Source organism: Myodes glareolus, chromosome 2 (assembly GCF_982192425.1).
Source record: "Myodes glareolus chromosome 2, mMyoGla1.1, whole genome shotgun sequence".
NCBI lineage: Eukaryota > Metazoa > Chordata > Mammalia > Rodentia > Cricetidae > Myodes > Myodes glareolus.
In genome coordinates this window covers 125,790,242-125,814,602 of record NC_142027.1, presented here as the reverse complement: position 1 = coordinate 125,814,602, position 24,361 = coordinate 125,790,242, and the positions used below count along the sequence as shown (strand labels likewise).

The 24,361-nt window shown below is 51.6% G+C and overlaps 1 protein-coding gene across 3 annotated transcripts; it reads right to left on the bottom strand.

The window, feature by feature from the left end:
- Positions 1-7: 7 nt before the first annotated feature.
- On the bottom strand, positions 8-23,732 carry Sh2b3 (SH2B adaptor protein 3). Of its 3 annotated transcripts, XM_087903671.1 has the most exons (9): positions 23,338-23,446; positions 18,623-18,808; positions 14,009-14,692; positions 3,638-3,739; positions 3,467-3,558; positions 3,296-3,390; positions 3,005-3,219; positions 2,756-2,927; positions 8-2,650 (listed from the first exon to the last, which is right to left on the bottom strand). In XM_087903671.1, the coding sequence occupies exons 3-9, from the start codon at positions 14,663-14,665 to the stop codon at positions 2,328-2,330; spliced, it is 1,656 nt and encodes a 551-aa protein (XP_087759797.1). In that variant the 5' UTR covers positions 14,666-14,692; positions 18,623-18,808; positions 23,338-23,446; the 3' UTR covers positions 8-2,327. The 3 variants fall into 3 exon arrangements, with proteins under 3 accessions (XP_087759797.1, XP_085535973.1, XP_087759798.1); XM_085679847.2 differs by lacking the exons at positions 18,623-18,808; positions 23,338-23,446 and adding an exon at positions 23,464-23,732; XM_087903672.1 differs by lacking the exon at positions 18,623-18,808 and having other exon boundaries at positions 23,338-23,480.
- Between the last annotated feature and the right edge of the window lie 629 nt (positions 23,733-24,361).

The following is a 24,361-nucleotide window of genomic DNA, read 5'->3' as shown; positions in this document are numbered from 1 at the left end:
GTCGTAATTCTGAAAACCTTTTTTAATTCACATATAGCAATTTGTACACTGTAGCAAAATTTGCATTATTCAAGAATAAGTTACTCATACAGTACATAAAACAAAGATTTGCCAAATACCTTCTGCCTATGATAGAAGATGAAATCCTGTCTTCCTGTTGTCGCAATGCTTATTCCAGCCACACATTGGCTGTTCGATGCATCTTCATTAGGAGGCAGTGGATGACAGTCTATCACTCGATTTTTGCACTAAGGTAATATTTGAACAAAAGCCCTCAGGGAAGAAATGAAGCCTTCTTTTAGGTTAAGAAACTTACGTAAAAATAGTGTTGTCTGGCCCAAAATTGTAATGATCACTATTCCTTTTTCCTATAATCCAGAAATGATCAAAGGCAGAAGAGTTAAAGCCATATGGACTGCTGGTCTAAATTCAAGGCAGATTAGCTGACCTAATTCTTTGGTGCTGGTGGCTGTTAGTGTGGAGTTGTAGTCAGGAGAAGGAAGTAATGGTGCAGGGGCTGTTGAGCTACACTTATGATCTCTATAGGGCCAGCTCACACTGTGCCCATGGTAATCTGTCAGGACTACTGGGGGTGGGAATGGTGCCTGGTATCTGGCCTGGGGCCTCACTAAGCCACCTGTTCCCCTTCAGCCAACTGGACCTACTCTAGCAGAAAGAAAAGGTGTTGGCCATGAGACAACTTCGTCATAATGTATACCTTTTGAAAGGAAGCTGTGCACAGTGGGTGAGTCCCAGTGCTGTGGGGCTGAGGTGCTGGTTTACACTGTATGGCCAACCTCTCCTCTACTGAGCTGTGTGTCTAACAGCAGAAATGGGTGCCCCTGGTTGAAGTTGGTTGAACTTCTGGCCAGGGACAGAGGCAGCTGCCCCCTCCTCCTATACAGTTGAGGAGTCTGGACCAGTGACTGAATATTGCTTATATCTTTGGTTCATACTTTTTGTGGAAAATGATGGAAAGCTAGTTCTTTTAAAGACAAAACACAAACCTACACCTACACAGTTATGTGCCTTGCTCTGGGAACACAATGGTGGGTGTTCCAAGGTGAAGCACAGTTGGCTGCTTCCCCTATCCACTAAGAGCCACACAAGCTTGCACAGTATCGAGGGTAACCAGATGAGAAGGGTATCAGCATGTTTGCCTCTGACAAACATGTCCAGGAATTAAGTGTGATCCCCTAAAGCCACAGCTGTGAGCCCAAAGGCTGCACTCTCTGGCACCTTTGTGCTCAAGAGCAGCCCACTATAGTCCCTGTGAACTGTGTAGACCCTATCTAGATGGAAAGATTGTGTGTGCAGGAGCATAGCCAGTGACCCTGCTGCCACCTGTGACAGAACACTTACTGAGAGCTGTTATAGGAATTTCTTCATGGTGCCAGCTTCCTATTTGGCTCAGGATGGAGCCATACTCAATAAGCCATTAGATGCTTGTTGGGGAGGTCGGGGGCAAGCTATAATTTGGGTTCATGACACAGGCCTAGATAGGAGGCTTTCATTTGTGCTTGTCTCTCTCCCACCTGTTCATCCCATCCTCTGTAAAGCTGCTATAAACCAGAGTCCTGTTTTTTATGCATAAGGCACTGGGGTAGAATGTCCCTTGCCACCCTCCTCTCTCTGCAAGCTGCCTGGATTTCCCTGAAAGGGTGACACACTTCATTTTCTACATTAAGGAGGACAGTGACTACCCTGTAGCAGGCAACCATCCTGAGGAGGAGCAGACAAGGACACTAGCATGCTGGCTTAGCTTGGATGGGTGGAGCAGGTGTGCTTAGCTGCCCCTAACTTCACAATAGCACAGGTCCTAGCAGGGCGGGGCAATAAGCTGTGATTTCATATGGAAACCTGAATCCTTTAAAAAAAAAAAAGTTATCTGAGGTAAAATGTTTAAAATCATTTTTGACTTTTAAGCCTGTCCCTCTGGCAGAGCTTCTGTCTAAAGCTAAGAATAGAAGCAGGATTAAGAAGCATCCATCAGCTGTGGAACTGAAGCTATGGGGAAAGAGACAGGACTTGTTAGTGTTTTGTGCTTCCCAATGAGCCTACTTGGTAGGAAGTCTGTTATAAGCTCTGACTACCAGTTTCCACTGCCAGCTCTGGGCCTATAGCCCCCCTCCTCTGAACTGGGCTTGGGCCTAGGGTATCAGCTAGTGGCACCTGTGCACAAGAACTACATCTGTAAACAGTGGGAGAAAGCCAGGGGCTAGCTATGGCTGACAGAAGGCTTGTGGCAGCCTGGTAGAGAGCACATCTGAGCTGGGGAAGGCTGATGACAGCCTGTAGCTCTCTGGAGAAGAGGACGATGGTTACATTCACAAATTTGCGTCCCTGCACAGCTGTGAGAGAGGGGTGTACTGGTTGTCAATGGCCCGAAGGTGGCTCCGTGAAGAGGAGTCCATCCCATAGTCTGAGTCCCGAGCACTGCTCACAGGCTCCAGTTCCAGGTGCCGCAGACTGTTGGCCAGTTCCTCAGGAGAAGGCACCAAGTGGAAGATTTGCTCTGGGGGTGTCACTCGGCCGGGTAGAGCCTCTGCGCCAAGGCTTGCGGGGATGCCAGAAGAGTTGAGGTGTGAAAGACCCAGCTCCGAGTCCCAGTGAGGAAGGGAGAAAGGGAAGAGGACCGTGTTGGAGGAACCTGGAGAGGTGACATGGATGAGTCTCAACAGTGAAGAAAATGCACCAGACAAGCTTTGTGTACTTCTGTGATACCACTCCTTGACAAAAACTTTGGGGTTCCTACCTGGTGCTTGGGAGACAACTACCACATAGCCGGAGAGCCGGACATCACAAGCTGCTCCACACTCAAGTGGGATGGGGGACCGCTGGAAGTGACGGAGCATGTCCACCACTGAGGGAAAGTGCAGGTGCTGCACACGGCACTGTCCACGTTCTGTGAGCACCAGGCGGAGGTGCTGTGTAAAGAGGTGGAGGTCAGCCTGCTGCCCAGGCTGCATTCCTCCCATCCCAGCCCACCAGTTCCTGACCCTACCTTGGCTCTGCCCTGTAAGTTGAATGTGAGCACATACTCCCCTCTCCGGGACTCACTCTGCCGCACCAGGAACACACCATGGGCATCAGGGCCCTGCAGCTGAACCAGCTGTGCAGCCTTTACCCTGGAGATAGGGCCGTGGAACCAGGGGTAGCAGGACAGGAAGTGATCTGTTTTCTGGCACGCTGGGTCCAACATTGCTCCAGGTGAAGCACCTAGCGGAAAGATGGTGGTGGTAACGTGTGGGGGCCACATGTCCAAGACAACTGAGGCCAAGGGTCTGGCACATACCTTGGTCCAGGGAGTCTGTGCTTCCCCTTGGAGAGCTGGCTGGACCAGGCTCTGTCACGAAGGAAAGGGGTAACTCTGTGTCCATGCACTCCAACCTATAGGGGAAGAGGCTGGGTAAGGAGAGAGCCAGCAGGGAGGATCATAGCTAGGCTGGGCAGGCTCAGGCCTTACCCTTGGCCTGTGCTAGTTCTGAGCTCTGCTAGCCATGAGTTCAGCTGCTGTTCATCTCCCACCTCGAAGATGATGTCTGTCTGGTCCTGCACCTGCAGAGAGAGGCAGCATACAGTTCTGCATCTGGGGAGAGAACAGAGTCTCCCAGGGAGCCATAGTCCCAGCACTCACCTTCAGCACAAAGGTATAGAGATTGTCGGGCATCTCCAGGCGTGTACATGGCCGGACCTCCCGGATCCTGGAGCAGGCCTCTTGGAGCTTGGGCTTTGAGCTCTAGGAAAACAAGGGGGTCATTCAGGGTTAACCCATGGAGGCTTTCCCCTACCTCAGGCCTCTCAAGTTGTCTGCAGTCTCTCACTACCAGAAGGAGGAGGCACGGAACACTCTGCAGCTTAGCTCTCTCCAATCAGGAAGCTCCTGTCCTCCCCTACCCTACTGCCCAGTAGATTCAGCCTAGCCCAGAACAGTCAGTTGCAGGAGTCAATACAATTGGCTGCACGACATGCCTGGGAGATGCCACCTTAATGTGTTTGTCTGGCAGCACAGATGCCAGTTTCTAGGGCAAAGCTCAGGATCAGGGTACCTTAGGACCCAGATCAGTTAGTGTCTAGGAGGGAAGCCCTCCCCTTGCCTGTCCTTTAGTTCTTATTTCCTCTGGTGATAAGATTGTTCTTACTGGCTGAGATGGCTGAGGACCAGCTTCCAGCAGAAGCTAAGATAAGCTACTGGGAGAGCCAGAGAAGAAGGAAGGACAAAGGACTTGACAGGCCTCTTCCCCTCCCTTTATGGCTTTTGTCCCAGACCAGGAGAGAGTACCAAGTCAAGTACATCAGAGCCTGCGTTTTTACTCTGCTTCTTGCGCTGCCCCAGCTTAAAACAAAGTCCACCCCAGTGCCATCAGCTTGGTCACTTGCCTGTTACAGGAGTAACGGGAAGCTGCTAGAGATGGGCCAAATGGGGAAGACACGATTCCTACTCCTGTCCACAATTGCTGTCTGCTGACCAGATTTGGGGTTCTTACCAATTCCTGGTGCAAGCTTTAATAGGATCAGTACCACAGTGCCTGTTGTGAGTTACCTGCTGGATGGGGTGCCTGAGCCTGTACTAGGCCAGGGACAGGGTACACAAGTACTGGCCTATGGCCCATCTGGTTGGACTACTAAGGGGACGGTGGTGGTGTGAGTCTCTAGCCAAAAGCCATTTGGAGGCTTTGGAGGCTTCCTTACCAATGTGTGTCACTGGTCAAGCCTGCCCAATAAGCAGCTCTTCCCAGACCCAGCTCGGAATAGCTGTGGGTGGGACTGGAGTGGTCAGGCCCACTGAGATTGCTCAGTGGAAGTAGAGTGGCACCAACTACTATGTTCCATACCGTCTACTTCCAAGCCAAGAACTCAGTTCTTTTGGCTGTTAGGATGCTGTCAAATCTGATAATTGCATTTCCACAGTGAATCTTGACCTTCTACTTCCGTCTACTTTGCTCTGCCCCTTACTCTACATCCCCAAGCGATGGGAGCTGCCCTTTTCCAAACTATTCCTGACCACTGAATGAAGGTCTGATGGTGGGAGAAAAGGCCTGAGATGTTTCCAGGATGGCAGTCAGCTCTGTGTGGGCCATGACATGCTGCAGTTGCCTGTGTATAACCCCAGCAATCATACAACAGGAAGGAGCCAGAGGTCAGGAGTCCTGCCACCAGCCACTGCACCTCCAGCCTGCTGGGAAATGAGAGGCTGACTCACTAGCCTCCTCTTGGGTCCTTGTACTGATTCCTGGCCATTCTTAAAGCCACACAGTTTCATGTGTCAAGGGACAGCTAGGATCTTTCTTGGAACCCAACAGTATCTTCAGCAGACTGCTGCTTCCCTTTGGGGCCCTGAAGGCACATAGCCCAGGGAAGTCACACCTACCCAAGAAAGGAGACTGTGGCTGCCTTGAAATCCTCAGGAAACAGCCATGAACTTCTACACGGGTAGAAGCCTGAGGGAAAGGGGAACCAGGGGGACCATGAAAATAGCCTTCCTCCAAAACAGTGCCTAATGAACCTCCCCAATGTCATAACAGGACAGAGACTCACTGCAGTCACCCAGTCTAGAGCCTGGCTCCTACCACCCTATGACCTGAGGACAGGAGGAGGGACCCACTGATCTAGGAGGAGAGAGCGGAGAAGGCTTTGGGCCAACTGAGTCCTGCCATTCGTGACTGCCTTCTCTCACCCCCAATGCCATCCCAGAGCCCGGTGGGATGGAAAACACCCACTCCAGTGTTGGGACGATTGTATCAAAAAACCAGCCTGCACCAGGTATTGCACTAGGGAGACAAAGGCTAACCTCCAGATAATAGGAAGCCTTGTTTTTCTAAACAAAACCACAAATACCCCACTTTGTTCCAAAACAGAGTCCAGTCGGATTAGAGACATCTGGGAGCCAAGCAGACAAGAAGTCAGTCCAAAGAGGGACTCTGACATGTCCAGCAGCAGACTGTTGAACCCATTCATCTTCCTGACTCTGTCCTCTTTCTTGGACTTTATTCCCATTCTTGGCTACTTAGGGTCAAGTAAGAAAGTCTGCAAATTCAAGATTCACGGCACTTGCCAGTCGGGCTTGGACTAGCCCTGCTAGCCTTTTTTCCCCCTAGGGTTTCCTACAGGCCAAAGATTGAGCACCAAGGCCCTTGGCAAAAGCTCTGCAGTCCCTGGGTGGGCAGCATGGTCCAGAGTGGCCCCAGAGGCCAAAAAGCAATGGTCACACAATAGCCAGAGTACCTATGGCTAGAGAGGACAGCCTCAGCACTGGAACACAGGCTGCCCAGCACAGTGCTTCCAAGGGATGGGCTTGCAGGCTAGCAATACAACAAAACTCTTAAATCTTAATGGGATGAGTGTTGCATGGTGGAAGGAAAAGACCCAGAGGGACCAAGAAGCAAGAAAGTTCCAGAGTGACCCACACACACACCTTGATATCATGTAAGGCTAAATTTGCATGTGGTGGGGAGAATCCCCCTATTAAAAAGAGCCTCTCAAGAAACTGCTTCCAGCATAGGGAATCTATAGGCACGCTTTATAAGCATAAGGGAGGCCCAGAATTCTGTCTGTCAAGGCAAGGTGGATGTTGGAGTCCTCAGAAGAAATCTTTGTAGGGTAAGAATTAAAGCTGGACAGGAAGTGATGACCCTGAGACCTAAAGAATCTCATGCCAGAGAGCTGACATGTGACAGGACCAGGACCATGACATATAAATGACATATAAACCAGTAGCACAGACATGATACAGGCTGCAGCACAGACATGATACAAGCTGAACATGTAGCTTGGTTGGCAGTGTTGCCTCACATGCACAAAGCCCTAGTTCAGTCCCCAGCACCACAAAACCAGGTACAGAGAAACAAAGTCATGGCCTGCTGAGACCTAAAGCACTGGGAAGGTTTGGGATGTAGCTCAGTGACAGATCCTTGCCCGGCATGCATTATCAGGCCCAAGCTCCAATGAAATGACCAAAAAACAGGGAAACAGAATCCACAGAGTAGACAGCCCATAGGGACTCGACTGCTAAAAGAGGCATAATCCTCTCAAGTGAGATATTCTGCAATTAGACAATTGTATAATTGTGTAAATATGCTTTAAAAAAAACCCAACAATGTATTCACTTTAAGCAGGAAAATTTTATGGTATAGGAATAAAACTTTTCAAAGAGAGAAATGGCAGCTGGACATGGTGACACACACCTTTTTAATCCCAGCACTTGGGAAGCAGAGGCAGGCTCTGTGTTGGAGGCCAACCTGGTCTACACAGAGAAGCCCTGTCTTGAAAAACAAACAAAAAAAATAGATAAAGACAGTTCTGCAATTAAGAGCACTTTGTATTGAAGTTAGAGATACACAGTGGCTGCTCTCTCAAAGGACCTGGGTTCAATTCCCAACATCCACATGGCAGCTCGAAACTGTAACTCCAGCTCCACAAAGACATATATACAGGTCAAACACCAATACACATAAAATAAAAATTAAAAATAAAAATTTGTGCTTGTCTATAGTACCCAAGTCCAGTTCGTGGCACCGACCTGATGGCCTACAACTACTTCCAGCACCAAAGGCTCCAACACATTTTTCTGATCTTTACAGGCACCAGAGCACACACGTGCATAGACACATAATAAAAACCATAAGCTGGGACAAAATGATTACAAGTTCCAGGCTAGCTTGAGATACATAGTGTAAAGGGGAGGATGAGGTGACAAGTGGTGCATAGGTTGGTGCTGCTGGGTAAAGGATACAGCAAACATTGAGCATGGGAGAGACTCCCTTAGTTAGCTATAGAACCAAGTCCAGTCTGCTTCAGGCCCCGACAGCTGCAGCTAATATGGAGATGTGGGGTGACCAGGCAGTGAGGATGCCTGTCTGGGCTCCTGTGGGATGCCACATTATGTTGTAATTTTGCAGCTCATCAGAATGCTAACTGTGGAGTGAACAATCTACTAGACATATCGAACAGATGTTAAAAGCATTATTTGCCAAAACTCCCCAAGTGGAAACAGCCTAATTTCCACTTACTCATGATTTGGGGGTGGGGAAACCATACAAAGGAATATTTATTACTTGGCTGTTAAAAGGAACAAGATTATGGATATAACTTGGAAACCTAAGGGATACAATGCAGATATACAAAGGCTATCTCCAGCTTGAGTCCTTTGGCTAATATTCTAGGAGAGGATGGTGATGGCCACACCACTCTGAACTAGTGAATGTCTTGGTAGCCAGATCATTTTCCAGTGGACCCTGAACCCTGGGGGTGAGGAGATGTGCCCAAGACTGTTCTCTCTGGTAACTCCACCCAAGGAGACACTCAGATAATGCAATGCTCAGCGCAGAATCAACTGCACTGGGGAGACATTGCAGGTATCTGAACTGAGTGCAAGTGATGCAGGGCTGGAACATGCCTGCCATACTGACACTTTGTGATAGACACTGGATCACATGGGCTGAAGTCCCCTACACTGGAAGCCTCCAGCTGCCAGCTTCAGGGCCTGGCACACTGCAGAGTAGGAGATAGTCTCTTGGAGGAAGCCAGGTGGAGACATGGATAAAGCCATTTACTGAGACGTCAGGGATGGGGGAACTCTAGGGAATCCATCTGTGATTTGGTCTCTTTGGACAATCCTTGTCAGTTCCTAAATGGTGGCAGCATTCTGAGACCATGTGGCCCCTTCCAGACAACTGCCTAGAGGCAGTTTTGCTGTGTGTGTGTTGGTGCCAGGGCCAGGGGTCCTGTCTCTTCCAGGAGGGTCTCTGTCCACTCATCACAGCCTTAGCCAGAAGAGAGAGAAGGAGGGCTAGAAATCCCTCTGCCCACGAGGCCATGCTGGAGCCCTTCTGGAGCTTTTATTTCCTTTTCCATTCACAAAGCAGTGGGCTGGGGATTTCCCCAGTGTGGTGGCCATCAGGCTACTAACTGGAGAGGGCACCTGGGAAACCCATTTCTGGGGTCTGGAGTTTTTCATGCAAGGAGTCTTTTCTGCACCTTAAGATGGTAATATACCAGTGCACTCTGTCTACCATACAGGAAAACTGAGACTCAGAAAGTCAGCCCAGAGCTACACCCCAAAGACATAAGCCAAACTATGAGCTCAGACGTGCCCCTTTCCCAGTGTCCATCACACGGCCTTTAGCCCAACACTGAGCCCATAGCTCTGACTCCTTGATGGCTTTCCACAAAGCAACGGCCAACCAACTTCCATGAAGGTGGTGGCAGTGAAAGCCATCTGCACATTTAGGGGTTCAAACACAATTCCAACCCTAATGTCCCCTGCCATATGCTCACACAATACCCCATTTCTGCCTCCTCCACCTCTAGACTTGGACCAGTCTTCTTCTATGGGAATTGACGTCATGATGGGCCCCCAAAGGGATTTTGGGAGGACTCCATGGCTGAGTCAGCTATAGTGCTTGCCACAGGGAAAGTCACTGCATCAGGGACAGCAGCTGGAAAGGGCCAAAGCCAGGCCTGTCTTTCAAGGGTCAAGTGCCTTTCCCATGGCTGGGCGGAGGTGGAGGTGGAGGTGGGGCTATGGGACCACAGAGCCTGGAACCCGGCAGAGCTGGTGGGTACAGAATAGGGCTTCCTGCCACCTCCCCGCCACCTCCCCAGCCCAGAGGAAACCGCCAGGCCGGCAGTGGCCAGCCCTTTCTTTCTGCTTCCTCTTTCCCACACAGCAGGGAGGAAGGGAGGCAAGGTCCCTTGTATGCCCTGGGCTCCTCAGGCCTCTTAGCCTCCTGTCCTTGTGCCCAGCAAGTGCATGGCTCTCCTGCTCATTACCACTCTAGCTTCTGAAGCACCTATTTCGGGCCACACAGCCACACTTAAGAGATCACTGGCATTAGATGTCTTCCACCTGCTCCCTTCCTACAGCACTCCAAACCTCTCTCCACCACTAGCTGTGAAACCTTTCTAAGCAACAGCTCCTGCAGGCCCGACCACGGCAAACTCTGAAGTCACTCCTGTTCCTGACACCACAGAAGCCACAGGGAGTGGTGATACTAGGCCTTCAGTCTCAAAGTGAGACTGAGCCTGGTCTAACCTGTTGCTCTAAGGGGCTGAGAGAGCCACCAGGCTGTTTGCCTTGTAGGGACAGCACAAGTGCCATGGAAGTCACCAGGCCTGGAAACCACCTCTACCAACTGGGCCAAGCGGTAGGGACCAGCAGCCCCTTGGGGGTGCAAAGGCTGGGGCTCCCTATGGTATAGCAATGGCACCTCCAGCTGGGGCATTGTTGAAATATGACTGTCTACCACACCCACACAGCATCCCCGGCCACTGCCCTGAGACTGCACAGAGGCCACTCAGCCAGTGATGTCCTCTGGTCTCTACTAGACCACACAGGTTAAGATCAGGTACAGGAACTCTCCTATGTCACAGTCTCAAGACGTCTGGTTCTATTTTTTTAGATGGGCTTACTTTGTATCCTAGGCTCAACTTGGACAGGCAATCCTCCTGCCCCAGCTTCCAGAGTACTGGGATAATTGGAGAGGGGGTGCCCAGGCTAACCCCATTTTGATATGTAACTAACACTGACCTTGATCTAATACCTTCACTTCCCATCGACGGAGATTATAGTAGGCTTTTTCTCCTTCCAGGGCTCCTTATGAATAAGGAGAAGTGTTCACTCACCCATGTGCTTGTTTGGAGCACAGCGCTAAGTCCTCAGGGTGGCCTCCACCCAACCTGGCAGCTTTCCTGACTCTTCCTTCAAATATGCTCCACACCTTCCCACCTTGGGGCCTTTAGTCAGCTGTCCCCTGCTGCCAGTCAGCAGGTTCCCCTCCAGATTCACAAGGAGTCAAGTGTGGTGGCATGCGCCTGTATCTCAGCACTTAGGGGGTTAGAGACGGAAAACTGCCTTCATTTGAAGGCCAGCCTGTGCTATATATTGATTTCCAGATCTACCCAGGCTACCGAGTGAGGCCCTGTCTAGGGTGAGGGGAAAAAGGCAAGGAAACTTTGGCAAATTAAACAGTGGTGTTGACATAAGCCAGAATATTAGCCAGCAGGACAGAAGACTTCCAGAAACACATTCCTACAGATGGGCACTTAAGCATCAAGTGGCCTTGGACTAACAGGAAAGAGTCTCCCCAGCACACAGCCGCATATCCACTGGCAGAGTGTGGTAGCCCGCCTCAGTCCCATATACAAACTCAGCCCAGATGCCCATGGCCATATTGTGAAGGCCTCCAAAAAGTTCCAGGAAAAAAGCCCACAAAGCTGGGCTGGGCCAAGATTTCTTAAGCAGGATACAGAAAGCAATGAAATGGGGAGCTTCTTAACCAGTTTGGTGGTGCATACCTGTCCTGTAATTCCAGCACTTAGGAGACTTGGCAGGAGATTGAAGACTTGAAGGCCAACCTCAGCTACATAGGGAGATGGTGTCTCAAAAAAATAATCTGTCAAAATGACTCAGCAAGTAAAGGAAGGTGCTTGCCACTAAGCCATTCCCAGAGACCCAGGTGGCAGAAGGAGAAAACTGACTTCTGACTTCCATACTCCCATCCCTGCACAGGCTAATTTATTACAGTGACTGAACCAACATGAAAGGCGAGAATGTAAAGAGGCAGTCTTCACTGCAGCAGAAGAGTGCCACTCCACACTGAAGCCTGGGAAGTCCTAAGAAAGGGAACCCAGGACAAGGGAATGGCTCAGCTGGAAAAGCATGACCCACAAACACAGGAACTCCCAACAATCCTGGAAATAGCTGGGCACAGCCCAGCACAGGGAAGAGACAGACAGACCCCTGGGGCTCCCTGGCCAGGTGGGCTAGCTGAATTGATGAGCTCCAGGTCCAAACATCTTGTCTTTAAAAATAAGGTGGAGGGGGCTGGAGAGATGGCTCAGTGGTTAAGAGCGTTGCCTGCTCTTCCAAAGGTCCTGAGTTCAATTCCCAGCAACCACATGGTGGCTCACAACCATCTGTAATGAGGTCTGGTGCCCTCTCCTGGCCTTCAGGCCCACACAGGATATTGTATACATAATAAATAAATAAATAAATAAATAAAATAAAAATAAGGTGGAGAGGGCTGGAGAGATGGCTCAGAGGTTAAGGATGCTGACTGCTCTTCCAGAGGTCCTGAGTTCAATTCCCAGCAACCACATGGTGGCTCACAACCATCTACAATGAGATCTGGTGCCCTCTTCTGGCATGCAGTCACATACGGAGGCAGAACACTGTAATGTATACATAATAAATAAATAAAAATCTTTAAAAAAAAATAAGGTGGAGAACAAAGACACCCAAAGTCATTCTCTGCCCTCCACATGCATGCATACATGCACACATGCATACCCAAACACAGATGCAGACACACAAAGGACAAAATTTAAAAGAAAGAAAGAAAACAGGTTCTTCACAAAAGAATAAATCACAGTAAATATGACATACTAACGGTCCTGAGACACCAGGGCATATCCACTGGCACTGACCAGGTTCAAGAGTAAATGAGGCTGTAAAGGCAGGGGTCCCTCAGTCACCAACACTAGGGACACCAACTGGCACAGCCACTTGGAAAAAGCCATGGTGTCGGCAGCAATATTTCCAGAAATACACCCAACAGAAACAAAAACACATGCCCTGCAGAAACTTATATTCAAATGTCACTATGACATTATCCAGAAAAATCCCAAAAAAGCCAAGTATAGGAGCATATACTTGGGAGGCTGATGCAAGAGGATCTCAGCAAGACCTTCTCCTCTCCAGGGGGGGAGGGCAGCAGGAGGCACTGAAGTAGAAACCACCAAACCACTCAACAACAGGTGATCACTAAACCAGTTATGGGCTAGTGCTTGCACTGAAAAGAATACAAAAGTTCAACACTATAGGGGACTGGAGAGGTGGCTCAGAGTTAAGACCACTGGTTGCTCTTCTACAGGACCAGGATTCAATTCCCAGCACCCACATGGCCATTTACAACTGTCTGTAACTACAGTTCCAGGGGATCTGGCATCCCCATATAGACATACATATAGGCAAAACCCAATGTACTCAAAAGAGTGAATCTTAAAAAAATAAGTAAATACATAGGGGCTGAGACTGGCCTAGTGATTAGAGTCCTGCTGACCACTCACAATGCCCAGGTTCAGTCCCTAGCACCACATAGAATAGGCCCAGTGGGCATGCCTATAATCCCAGCATCCAAGAGGTAGAGACAAGAGGCTCATACTTCAAGATCATCCTCTACATAGCTATTTCAAGACCAGGCTAGGCTAGATAAGACCCTATCTCAAAAACAAAACCAGACTCCGCACTGGAGAGAAAGGCAGAGGGTGGGGAAATGCAGGTCCTTTTGATCACTAGGAGGCACACATGAAACTCAGAGCTTCAGAGCTGCAGCACAAGACAGCCATTGATATGGAAGATTGTCTTTCAAGGCCCTTCAACACCCTAGCAGACTCGACTGCCTTTCCTGTGCAACAATGCCAAGTGTATGCTCACTGGGGGCCTGCTCTCATTAGAAGGGCAGCTTCCCAGTTCCTAACGTGTGCCTAGCATACAGTAGGTGCTAATAAGTATCTGTCCAGTGATCACTGGTCTGCACCACATGGCCACCAGTGCCTCGGGGTTGGGCTCATATCACTGTCACCCTACAGCCAGGCTGTCATGCTGAATGGGATCACAGAACAGAGAAGAAATCAAGGCAGATAGCCAGGCCTCACACACCCTCACAGGAGGGATGGCTACCACCGCAGCATAGCACTAAGACCCTGGGCCCTGCCTGCCTGCTGGCAGAATGAGTGAAGCCCAGGCCACCAGCCAAGACAGAGAAAACTTCTCAGAAAAGAGACAGCAGGAGGACACAGCAGGAGTATCTTTCAGCCTAAAAGGACTTCCTAAAAGCTCATTTGGATCCGGACTTTCAAAGACTTTGACCTATCTGCTCTAACCCATCGACAGAGTGAACAGTGCCCAAGGCGGCCTTTAACTCTCCATGGTCACTGACTCACTGCCCTGGATAAGTCGGGGTCACGGACGCCTGCCGAGCTATGGGCATACAGTGCAGGCTCTCACCTTGGGGGGGTCGAAGAGCTGCAGCAGACGGCCATGGCCTGGACCAGGGGCCCGCAGCACCAGGCGACCCCGCTGCCAGTGTGCACCACTGTCCATGGCCGCCTCATCCGCCAGGCTGTAACGCAGCGCCGCCTCCTTGAGTGCCTCCGCTGCTGGCTCCCGCAGGTTCCAGGGTAACAGCTTGCGGGCTGGTCCTGGCCTGCTGGTGGCGGTGTTGTCGTTATCGGTATCATTGGTGTCGCTGGCAGGCCCTGGCAGCTCCCCAGCCGAGCGACGGCGGAATAGCTGGCGCAGGCCGCGGCGCAGGTGCTGCAGGGCGCAGGAGGTTCGCGGGCCCAGGTCCTCGGAGCTGCGTGCCTTGGGCAGCGCAGCGCGGTGGTGCGGGGCAGTGGCGCGGTAGTCGCGGCCCGGTGGACCCGCGAGGCCCTCGCGCACCTCGCGGCAGAAGTGGCGCTGGAAAAGCTCGGCGAACTGCAGCGACACCAGGTCCGCGCGCAGCGGCTGTGGATGCGCGCGTGCGAACAGCCAGTACTGGCGGGCCAGCTCCCGCGCCGCCGCAGCTGCGTGCCGCTCGCAGAAGTCGCTCCAGCCGCGCGGGGACGCGGGCGACGCGGGTGCCGAGGACGTGCCGGAGGGCTGCACGGTGGGCCCGTTCATGGCGGAGAGCGAGGCGGGGCGGCCGAACTGCAAGACAGAACAGAGGGCAGTGAGCCAGAGAACGTCCCGCCCCCGCGGCCACCCAGGGAACCCCGCACGTGGAAACCGGCAAACCAGAAGGCAGGCAGGCGGGTGGTGCATACAAAGTGGTGACAGTAGGTAGGCGAGATGCACCAGGGAGGAGCTGCCTCCTTCAGAGGGGCTCCGAGAGTTCAGCACCACTAAGAGCCTTGAGTGGGGTTTTCCGAAATTTTCCATTTAGTATTTTTAAGCCTTGGTTGACCATGGGGAGTGGAACTGTGGATGAGTGGAACTGCCCACCAGGAAACAAGCTACTTACAGCACACCCAAAGTAAAAACTGACCAGTGACACCCAGGACTGCTAAAGACTAAAACCCAGGCACTTCATTACCTGTGGTGGGTTCTGTGAAGCAATACAACTTCTTTAGGGGGCAATTTGACAAGAGTAATTTCAGACCCCTTTCCCGCAGCAGCTAAAGGTTTTCAAAGTAGAGCCCTGACCACAGCTCCCTGATGTTGCTGGCAACCCTGACTAAACAGGCAAAGTTGGGGGGGAGACTAGAGCACTGGGCCTGCCCAATAGCCCCAAGGTCACCCCAAAATCAAACCTAACAGTCCACCCCGTATGACCCTACTTATCCAGTACACAAATCAAAGCTCACATGTCTCTCTCCAGCTAGTTTTTACAGGTACAGTAACACATTTAATGGTGCTCAAGAAAGGCTAGCCAGCGGATCTATCCAGAAATAGCAGACTGTGGGGGCAGGTTTGGAGTCCAGATGAAGTAACGGAGTTAGCTGATTACTACTCATCTCTAGAAAGCATGGATGGGAACATGGATTCAATACTGCATCTAAAATCCAGTCCCATCTTTTACTAGTTATATCTGACTCTGAGTGACCTCAAGTGATTCACCACCTCAGCTTTCCCTGTCAAAGGGGAAGTCATCCTCAGAGTATTACAAAGTCTCAGTTAAGAATGGCCTAGAATCTGGAAAAGTTCAGTGTGGTTGGCTGCTGTCCTCATTTAAATGCTGCAGCAAGCGTGGTGATGGCCACACTAAAGATGAAATGCAGCCTGTACTAGCCAGACTCACAGGGATGTAGGCTTCTCTAGGCCAGATGCGGGATTCAGGCAGACACAGGTGCAAGACAATCAAGATGTCCAAGTGGATCACCACTGTACTGTTCTTGGTGCCTGAACAAGATCAGCATGGAGGAGCCAGGCACAGGGGCATCCCTGAAGCACAACCTGAGTGAACACCTAGCTTGCCTGTCATAGGCAAGCTGCAAGGGCCTGTTTACAAGACCCACCTCCATCATTATCACCGCCACAGTCATTCCACACAATAATATACTGAGGACCTACTGTGTACCTGGCACTGCAGTCGGCCCCAGGGATACACCAGGAAACAAACAAGATATTTAATCCTTAGCTGGTGTGGTGGCATGTGCCTGTAATACCAGCCAGGGAAGATCAAGAGTTCAAGATCAGCCGGGCAGTGGTGGTGTACACCTTTAATCCCAGCACTCGGGGGGCAGAGGTAGGCAGATCTCTGTGCGTTCAAGGCCAGCCTGGTCTACAGAGTAAGTTCTAGGATAGCCAGGACTCACTGAGAAACCCTGTCTCAAAAAAACAGGAAAAAAAAAGTCTCAAAAAACCAAAATAAATAAATGAATAATGTTTGCCAGGACTAGAGGGGAACAGCTAGGCCCAGAAATGAGGCTCTTTCTACTGTCCCTACCGCTGTGGCCTGTGTACTCCAAGACCCAAAACAGACAAGTAAGGGTGGCCAGCCAATTCCAGCACCTAACAGGCTTCAGCTCTAGTGCAGAGGCCTGTGCACTCACTGGGGTACACTCTGCACTCTGTCAGCACTTTGCATACCATACTATAAGGTTCTTAGCACACAGTAGGTGTTTTACACATAGTAAGCAGTAAAAGTCAGGAGGAAGAAAGGAATAGACCACATCTGACCAAGCCCATCTCACTCTGTCCACTTCCTCATAGGGAGCACCTGTTCCTGGGGGATCCCAGCCTTGATCAGTGCTATCCCCCCCCACACCAGGCCTTGACACAGGAGAGGTAGTCGCAGCCTTCATAGCCTGGATGACCCACAAGCTGAGTGCACACATCATAGCTCTGGCCCCATCCACAGACTGCAAGGGCCACTGGGCTGCAGTCTTGCATCAATTCCCTAGGCCTATCTGTTTTCATAACACCACAAGAGGAATAGTACCAAGTCCTGAAATCTGTCCTCAGCAATGGGGATTTGTCAGTGGCCATCCAGACTATGGCCCTGGGACCAGGGCACACCTGCTTTCCTCCACTTCCTATCACAGCAGGGGTTTGATGAAACACACAAAATCTTAAATCCTAGAACGCAGCCCAAACTGGATTCGGGTATGTCATCTTCCTGCAGGCCTGGCATGAATAAAGAATTCTTTCTTTATGGCCTCATGTAACTCAGGCTGGCCTCCTCCTGCCTCTACCTTCTGAGAACTGGGTTTACAAAAATATACTAAGTTTCTGTGGTCCTAGAGATGAACCCAGGCTTCCCACATGCTATGAAAAAGTGGCACTACCAACTGAGCTACACCCCAGTCTAAGGATAAACACAGGCACAGATGCCTAGTGACCAGCATCACCCACTAGCCATCATATTGGCTAGCCTACCTTTCGAGTACCCAAGGCTCTGTCCATACCTGCCCCTTCATCTGGAACTTGTGCCTATTCACTCTGTGTATATCAGGGTCTAAAAGCACAACTACAGAGTCAAACCCTGGCAGAACCTTCCACACTTCTTGCTAGCCAGGTCCAGCTGTATGCTCACTCCAATGCCCCCTCACAAAGGTGACACTGGCTATGCACCCAACACCCTTAAGCACTGCTCTGATCATTTTAGTGGTCAAAGATAAACTCTAAGCATCACAGAATCCTTAGGGTGCAGGACTGAAACCATAGGATGACCAGTACAGTGCTCACAGAGAAAACTCCAAAGAGCCCAAATGTACCCCAAGAACTAATGTGCTTCCCTCATCCCATGGAGTGGAAATGTGAAGGACTGTTTTCAGCTCTGCTCAAGTGGAAAGTGACCAGCAGCCCTGCCACTACACTGTAGTAGGAGGAGCAGGCTAGCTGTCTCCTGCCGCCCGGCTATCTTAGCCCCCAAAATAACCACATAGAAATTGTATTAATTAAATTACTGCCTGGCCCATTATTTCTAGCCTCTTATTGGCTAACTCTCACATATTAGTTTAACCCATCTCCATTAATGTGTATCGCCACTTGACTGTGGCTTACTGGCATGAGTCTAACCAGCATCGATCTCAGGCAGAACCATAGCATCTGCCTGACTCTCTGCTCTTCTTCCCAGCATTCTGTTCTGTCTTCCCCACCTACCTGAGTTCCGCCCTATCAACTAGGCCAAGGCAGTTTCTTTAATAACCAATGAAAGCAACACAAATACAGAAGGATGTCCTACACCATTTTCCCTTTTCTGTTTAAACAAAAAAGAAGGCTTTCACTTTACCATAGTAAAATTACATATAACAAAACAGTTATCAAGGAAGAATTACAGTTATAATATTTATATCTACTTTATCTTTTATCATAACAAAGGAAAACTATAACTATCTATTTTTCAACTCCAGCAAAGACTCCAGAAGGATATAATATTACCGAAGTAAACAAGAAGTAAGCAACTTCCAAAACTCTAGAAATGACACAGACATTGCGCTGCCTGGACAGTCACCCAAAGTTTTTCTGTATCGTTGGGGCATCCATCTTTGTTCGGTCTTCAGGCCCATAGTATCCAGCAGACATTTCCACGAAGCAGGAAATTTTTTAAAGACAGTTTAGTCACTTTTTTTGTGTGTCCTGTAGAATGTCTTGCAGACTCTTTTATGAAGCAGGAACCCTGAAGGATCATCTCACCTTTAGGCAAGTTCAGCAGTCCTCTCTCTGTGGGTTCTCTGTGTCCAGTTTATGCAACAGTCCAGGCAAGAGCAGTTACTTGCCCAAATGGCTAACCAACTCCATAAGGAGCCTCTTCGATGCCCATCTTCCTCTTGAAGTAGATTGGTGCTGCCAGGAGCAGAAGTGTCTCATTGTCATAAAAACCTAAGTTATCAAAATATTTTAAATGCCATATTCTGTAGTCTTTGAAAGATATGAAGAATGCCTATCTAACTGAAATATATCTCTATATATCTAGAAAATCTAACTAACATGACTACAAGCTTGACTATTATTGATTATTATCCATTAACAACCTATATTTCCTAATTATGTATTACATTTTTAAATGAACTACATAATACAATACCTTAATCAAGATCAGAAATACATATACATATAACAAAATTGAACTTAAATTTGTATTAATAAAGCAAAATCCATACCAATGCAAATTATTCATATCTATATCACTACCCAAACCTACCAACTGTTTAGAAATAGTTACAGTGTACAAAGAAAGTATATCCACTTGTATTAAAATATATGGCTCTACTCTAGGCTCCCTGAATCTTCATTAGCTGCGTGTCCTGTCCTTAGGCCCAGGTAAAAGATAAGAAAATTAAGGCACTGGAGGTGGACTTGCTCGAGTTCCCACAATCACCTAGAGGGGATAGACCCATCCATCCTGCTCACAAGCACAGGCTGGAGTCAGGAATACTGTGTACCATCCATCTCCACTAGGCTGAGGTACTCCTACCACGCCCATGGCCCACTCAGAACAAGTGCCCCAGGTGTCTCTGCAGTTGGGCAAGGAAGGCTGGTGCTCCAGTCTCAGGTCACATCCTGTCCACCCCAGCTCCAACATGGGACACTGAGAACACCCCTGGGGGGAGAAGAGCACCCCCTGGGGCTCTACCCCCACAGCCCTTGGGGCTACCTCCACTGCACCCTACCCGGAGGCAGCAGAACAGGCAGGCAGGTGTTGACAGGTACCTGCCAGTGGTACTCTAAAAGCTGTGGTAGGTGGGCACAGGGTGGAGAAAATAACTGAGAAGAGCAGTGGAGGTGAGTCAGGACACCCACTTCTGGGTCAGGCAGCATGGGTAGCACGACTGTGGAACACAGGCTGTCCCAGGGCAAGGTAACTCCAGGCTAGATGGCAGGGGGGCAAGGCAGCAGGAAGATGGTCCCCTCCAGTGACTAACTGAACACTTTCCATGTGTTAAGAGATGAAACACAGCTGCTCAACTGTGACAACCCTGGGACGGGATGGAGAAGATGGGAGAAGGAAGGAGCAAAGCTCAGTCTCAGGATGATGGGCCATATCGCTCTCTCGCCCTTCTCCACAGAGAAGATAAAGCCTCCACCTGGACTCAACCACAGTGACAAAAAGAGCTATGTCCTAGGGAGATAGTTCCCCCATCCCCAGTTTCCATGGTAAAGAAGCAGGGCAGCTAGCTCCCTGCAGTCAGCAAGGTGGCATCTCTCAACACCCTCATTGATCCCAGAAAGCCACAGGCAACCCAGTCAGGCAGTGCTGATCCCTAGGAGCTGGTGCTCCTGCTCAGGCACAACCACCCCAAGCATACAGAGGGCCTGTCCAGTCAGTGAGATGGAAGGTTGCTGGACAGGACTCTGGGACCACCCAGCCCATGACCACCACTCCCATCTCACAGGTGCAGAGGACACCTGGAGCACTCCACCTGCCAGGCCAGGAAGAGCTGCTCAGTGTGTGTGTGTACCCAAGAGTTGTGACTGTCCCACCCCTAGATGCTGGAACAGGAAGCCCCATACCACCCTCTAAAGGTGGCCTCCTCCAAGGAGGCCTCCAAACTGACTCTATGCTGCAGAGCTAAAAAGACCCAGTGCACATACCCTAACTCCCATTTGCACCCCGCCACTGTCAACTTGACACTCCAGACAGCTACTACCCCAAGTAGGCTCCAAGAGGTGGGGAGAGCAAGGACCAGCCCCCCAACAGAAGTATACCTCTCTTTACCAGACAGGGTTTCCTTCACCAACCCCAGAGTAGGCAGTGGCAGAGGTGGTGGCAAAAGATGTACCCAGGTATCAGAGAGAGCCTCCCCAACTACTGAACTGTCTAGGGCTTTAAGGAGAATGCACTGACAGCCTCTAGCTCTTGTGTACCCCTTCCCACCCAGATGAATCCTTAGGACTCCATGGAGATGCCACTAGTGGGGGCTCTGAAAGGTAGGTATACCTCCTACATCAAGAGGCCACACTGAGCCCTCACCCCCAAGTCTAGCCCCACCCCCAAGTTTAGTCCCACCCCCAATCAGCTGCTGTGAGTCAGCCCCACAAGCAGGGCACACACTTCCTTCCTCCAGGCTTCCCTGGGGACCAAGTTGCACCCCCACAGCGGCTGGGGGGCACATCCGGACAGGCCTCAAGGGGCTCCAGGCCTGGCTCACAAGAAAGCCCGAGAACTGGCCCCCCTGCTGACCCTTGACAGGGTTGTGTGGGAGGAAAAAATCTTTCAGCCATCTGCTCAGCTTCTGGGTTTCCGGCTGGCCAGGGTGGGGCAGGCAGGCCATCAGGTCCTTTAGGGACCTGTTTCTTGTCCCAATGAAAAGAGGGACACTAGGCTAGACAGCTTAGTGGTGGTCAGTGGGACCCCAAAATACTGACCTAGGGACACTGGTTGTCTAAATCGTAGGGCTCAAGCAGGTGGTGCCAAACAGTGGCCAAGGACATGCAGCCAGGCCTGAGACCTACCCAGTCCCTGAGGGACCTCAAGCCCCCGGAAGTTGGGAGCTGGGGTGCAGACTCCTGAGTCCAATTAGGCATGACTCAGCCAGTGACCCCCACTGAGTCATTTCCTCTAGGCAGCCTGCCAGCCTCAGTTTCCTTGGGGAGGGTGGTGGCTGGAAACAGGCCTGGCAGGAGCGAGCAGCCCCTCCAGACACTCCAGATGGAAGCTGCTTCCTGCCCTGCCCCGCCCAACCAGAGATGCTCAACACCAGGGGCCCTAGGGACCGTTTTTCCCAGGAAGCCTGGCAATTAAGTGTCAGCCACCCTATCCCCAGATTAATAGCAGTAGCTTGAACGTATTGAGCACTAACCTCATGCCGATTTCAGAACAACTCTATCCTTCAACACCCCCACTTCAGAGCTCAAAGATGGTAAAACACAAGCCCAACAGACTACAGCCAGCCTGACTACAGCCAACCTAGTCCCCTTGAAATGCTCCTACATGGCAAACAATCACCCTAGGGGGGGCAGAGACTTGTTCCACAGTGGGCAGATCTCAAGGGATGTCAGGTACCTTGCCTAAGGCCTGAGTCTCTTCACGTGTGCTTCTCCAAAGAAAGGCCTCTCATTTCAACAATACCATCTGCTCCAACTGTGTGTGCCAGACTCCACAGCAGTTAAAACCCTTCCCACTCCTGATGACTTCATTGTCTCAGAGAGGTTAAGTGACCACCCAAAGAGTCACAGCAATGGGAGATTCAGAAGCCAACTAGCCTCAGAGGTAGGCTAGAACCCAAAGGCCTGCCTGTAAAGCGTTTAAGTCCAGGCTGGAGGCAGTTCTCTGTGAGGTCACCAGAGTTCTCTATCAATCACTCATGCTAGAGAGGCAGCACCCTGGAAGCCAGAAAGGGTACCAAAGTACCTCCAGCTCCATCCCAGAGGAGGAAGAAACCTGGGTATGGCCCAGCTGGATGAGATATCCTGAGGTACACAAGCTGACTGCACAGTCCAGCTGCTCAATGCACCTCACTTGTCTAAGAAGGTTGTCTCTTGAACAGGAAAGACCAGGCACTGGGTGACAGACTTGGGTGCCACAGAGTCAGGAAGGAACAGGAGCAGAAATGACCTCAACAAAACAGATAACACACTCCCCCCCACCCCCCCACCCCCCACCATGACTCAAGCCATTCTGTGCTCTGGTGGTCATCACAAGTAGGTGTCAACTGAAGAAACCTGACCAGGTAGGGGCTGTCATCTGACTCTGCCCAGGTCCTTCACAGAGTTCCCTGCCCAAAGATTTAGGAGAGCTAAGGAAGGTCCCACAGCAGGGGTCCGTAAAACAGGGCAATGTTTAACAGCCTGTAATTGAGATCTTCTCCCTGCCAGGCCAGACGCAGGTGCCTTCCACACACCAAGTCCTCATTAAAACTGCACCGCAAATCTCTTATTATTCACTCAACGGGGAAACAGAGGCTGTAGCTTACAAAGCAGAGGAGGAAGAAGTTCTGCTTTCTAGGACCCTCTGCTTCTTCCTCTGCCACTGCCTAGCCCTTGAGGGCCCCAGACTACAGCTGCTGCTGCTTCGGGCCAGCCCCCTCCCAGCTGTCCGCCCCCGTGGCTCACAGGGACTGCACAAGTTCCAAAATGTATGGAACCCCCCCCCTTCCAGAGGGGCCTGTGAGAGAAAGCTCAGAAAGGGTCCTAAGCATGTAAAACCCTTACAACTTCCCCAGTGGACCCTGGCCTGTCATGAGCCTGCCCCGCCACGACCTCTGACAGCTAAGCTGCCTTGAGGCATCCGTATGCCACCCCTATAGATCACCAGAGCCGTTTTTGCTCCGCCTGTCAGGTCAGTGACACACGTGTCCACCCCCCCCCCCCGCAGGGACCAAGCACGCTGTGTCCCCGGGGCGGCTCTCGGTTCCTCCCGCGGCGCCCCGCCAGGCCCCTCTCCGGAGGCCCCAGCTGCAAGCACTGACCTCCGCGCCCACATCACTGCGGTCTGGGATTGGGGAAGAGAAACAGAATGAGGAAACGCCAGAAAACAGAAGCGGGACGCGGGCAGCCGCCCGGTTCCTCCAACGCGCTCGGAAGGCCGCGCTTACCGCGCAAGCTGCGGGTCGGGGCCCGGCCGGCCCATGGCGTCGCACGGCCTCTCGGCGCTCAGGCAGGAAACCCCGGCTCGGAAAACGGCCAGCGCCTCATTTCCGCTGCCAGCGCCTGACAGCAGCGGAGGGACGCGGCTCCGGGCCGCCCCCGGGACGCTGCTACTGTCGCCCCTGTGGACCCCGTGGCCCGTGACAGTCTAGGCGGGCGGGCGGCTGGGAGGAGACGACGGCCCGAGCCCATGCCGCCCCGCGCCGTTATGTAAAGAGGAACCGGCCGCGAGCAGCGCGCGGCAGCGGAGGGCGGCATGGGGGCGGGGCCACGATGAGCCACGCCCTCCTACCGCCAGCCGCTACTCCGGCCCCGCCCTCCAGAGCGGTCGCCTCCGGTTCCCTCCCCCAAAGGCGCGATCCCCACCCCCAAGTCGCGTCGCGCACCCTAAAGGAAAGGGAATCGCCAAGGGGAGGAGTGTGCTTGTCCCCGCCCCTCTCGCGCCAGCCAATCACCGCGTGCCTCCGCGGGGCGGGGCCCCTGGAGGGGGTGGGGCGGGGCCTGGCGCACGGTGGGGCGTGGCCGCACGACCTTCTGGACCTCGTGGGGGCGCGCCCCTGCGGACTCCTCCAGCCCGGCCTTATCTGTGTTCTCCCGGCCGCGTCTAACAACTGCGACCGCGGCTTTCATCACCTCCGGGGGGAGGGGGCCCAGCCCAGCAATGGGCCCACTGTCGGCGGCTAGGAGCCGACCTGCCTCGGCCGCGCCATCGATTCGGGTTCCGCTCCCCGACTAAGGTCCGCCTAGTCCCGGAACGGGCCAAGTAGGCTATTTTCTACCTGGCCGCCCGACCGCTCTTTAACTTTGCAGCTTTCTCTAAGAACTCCTTACCCCAGGCAGCGGAGC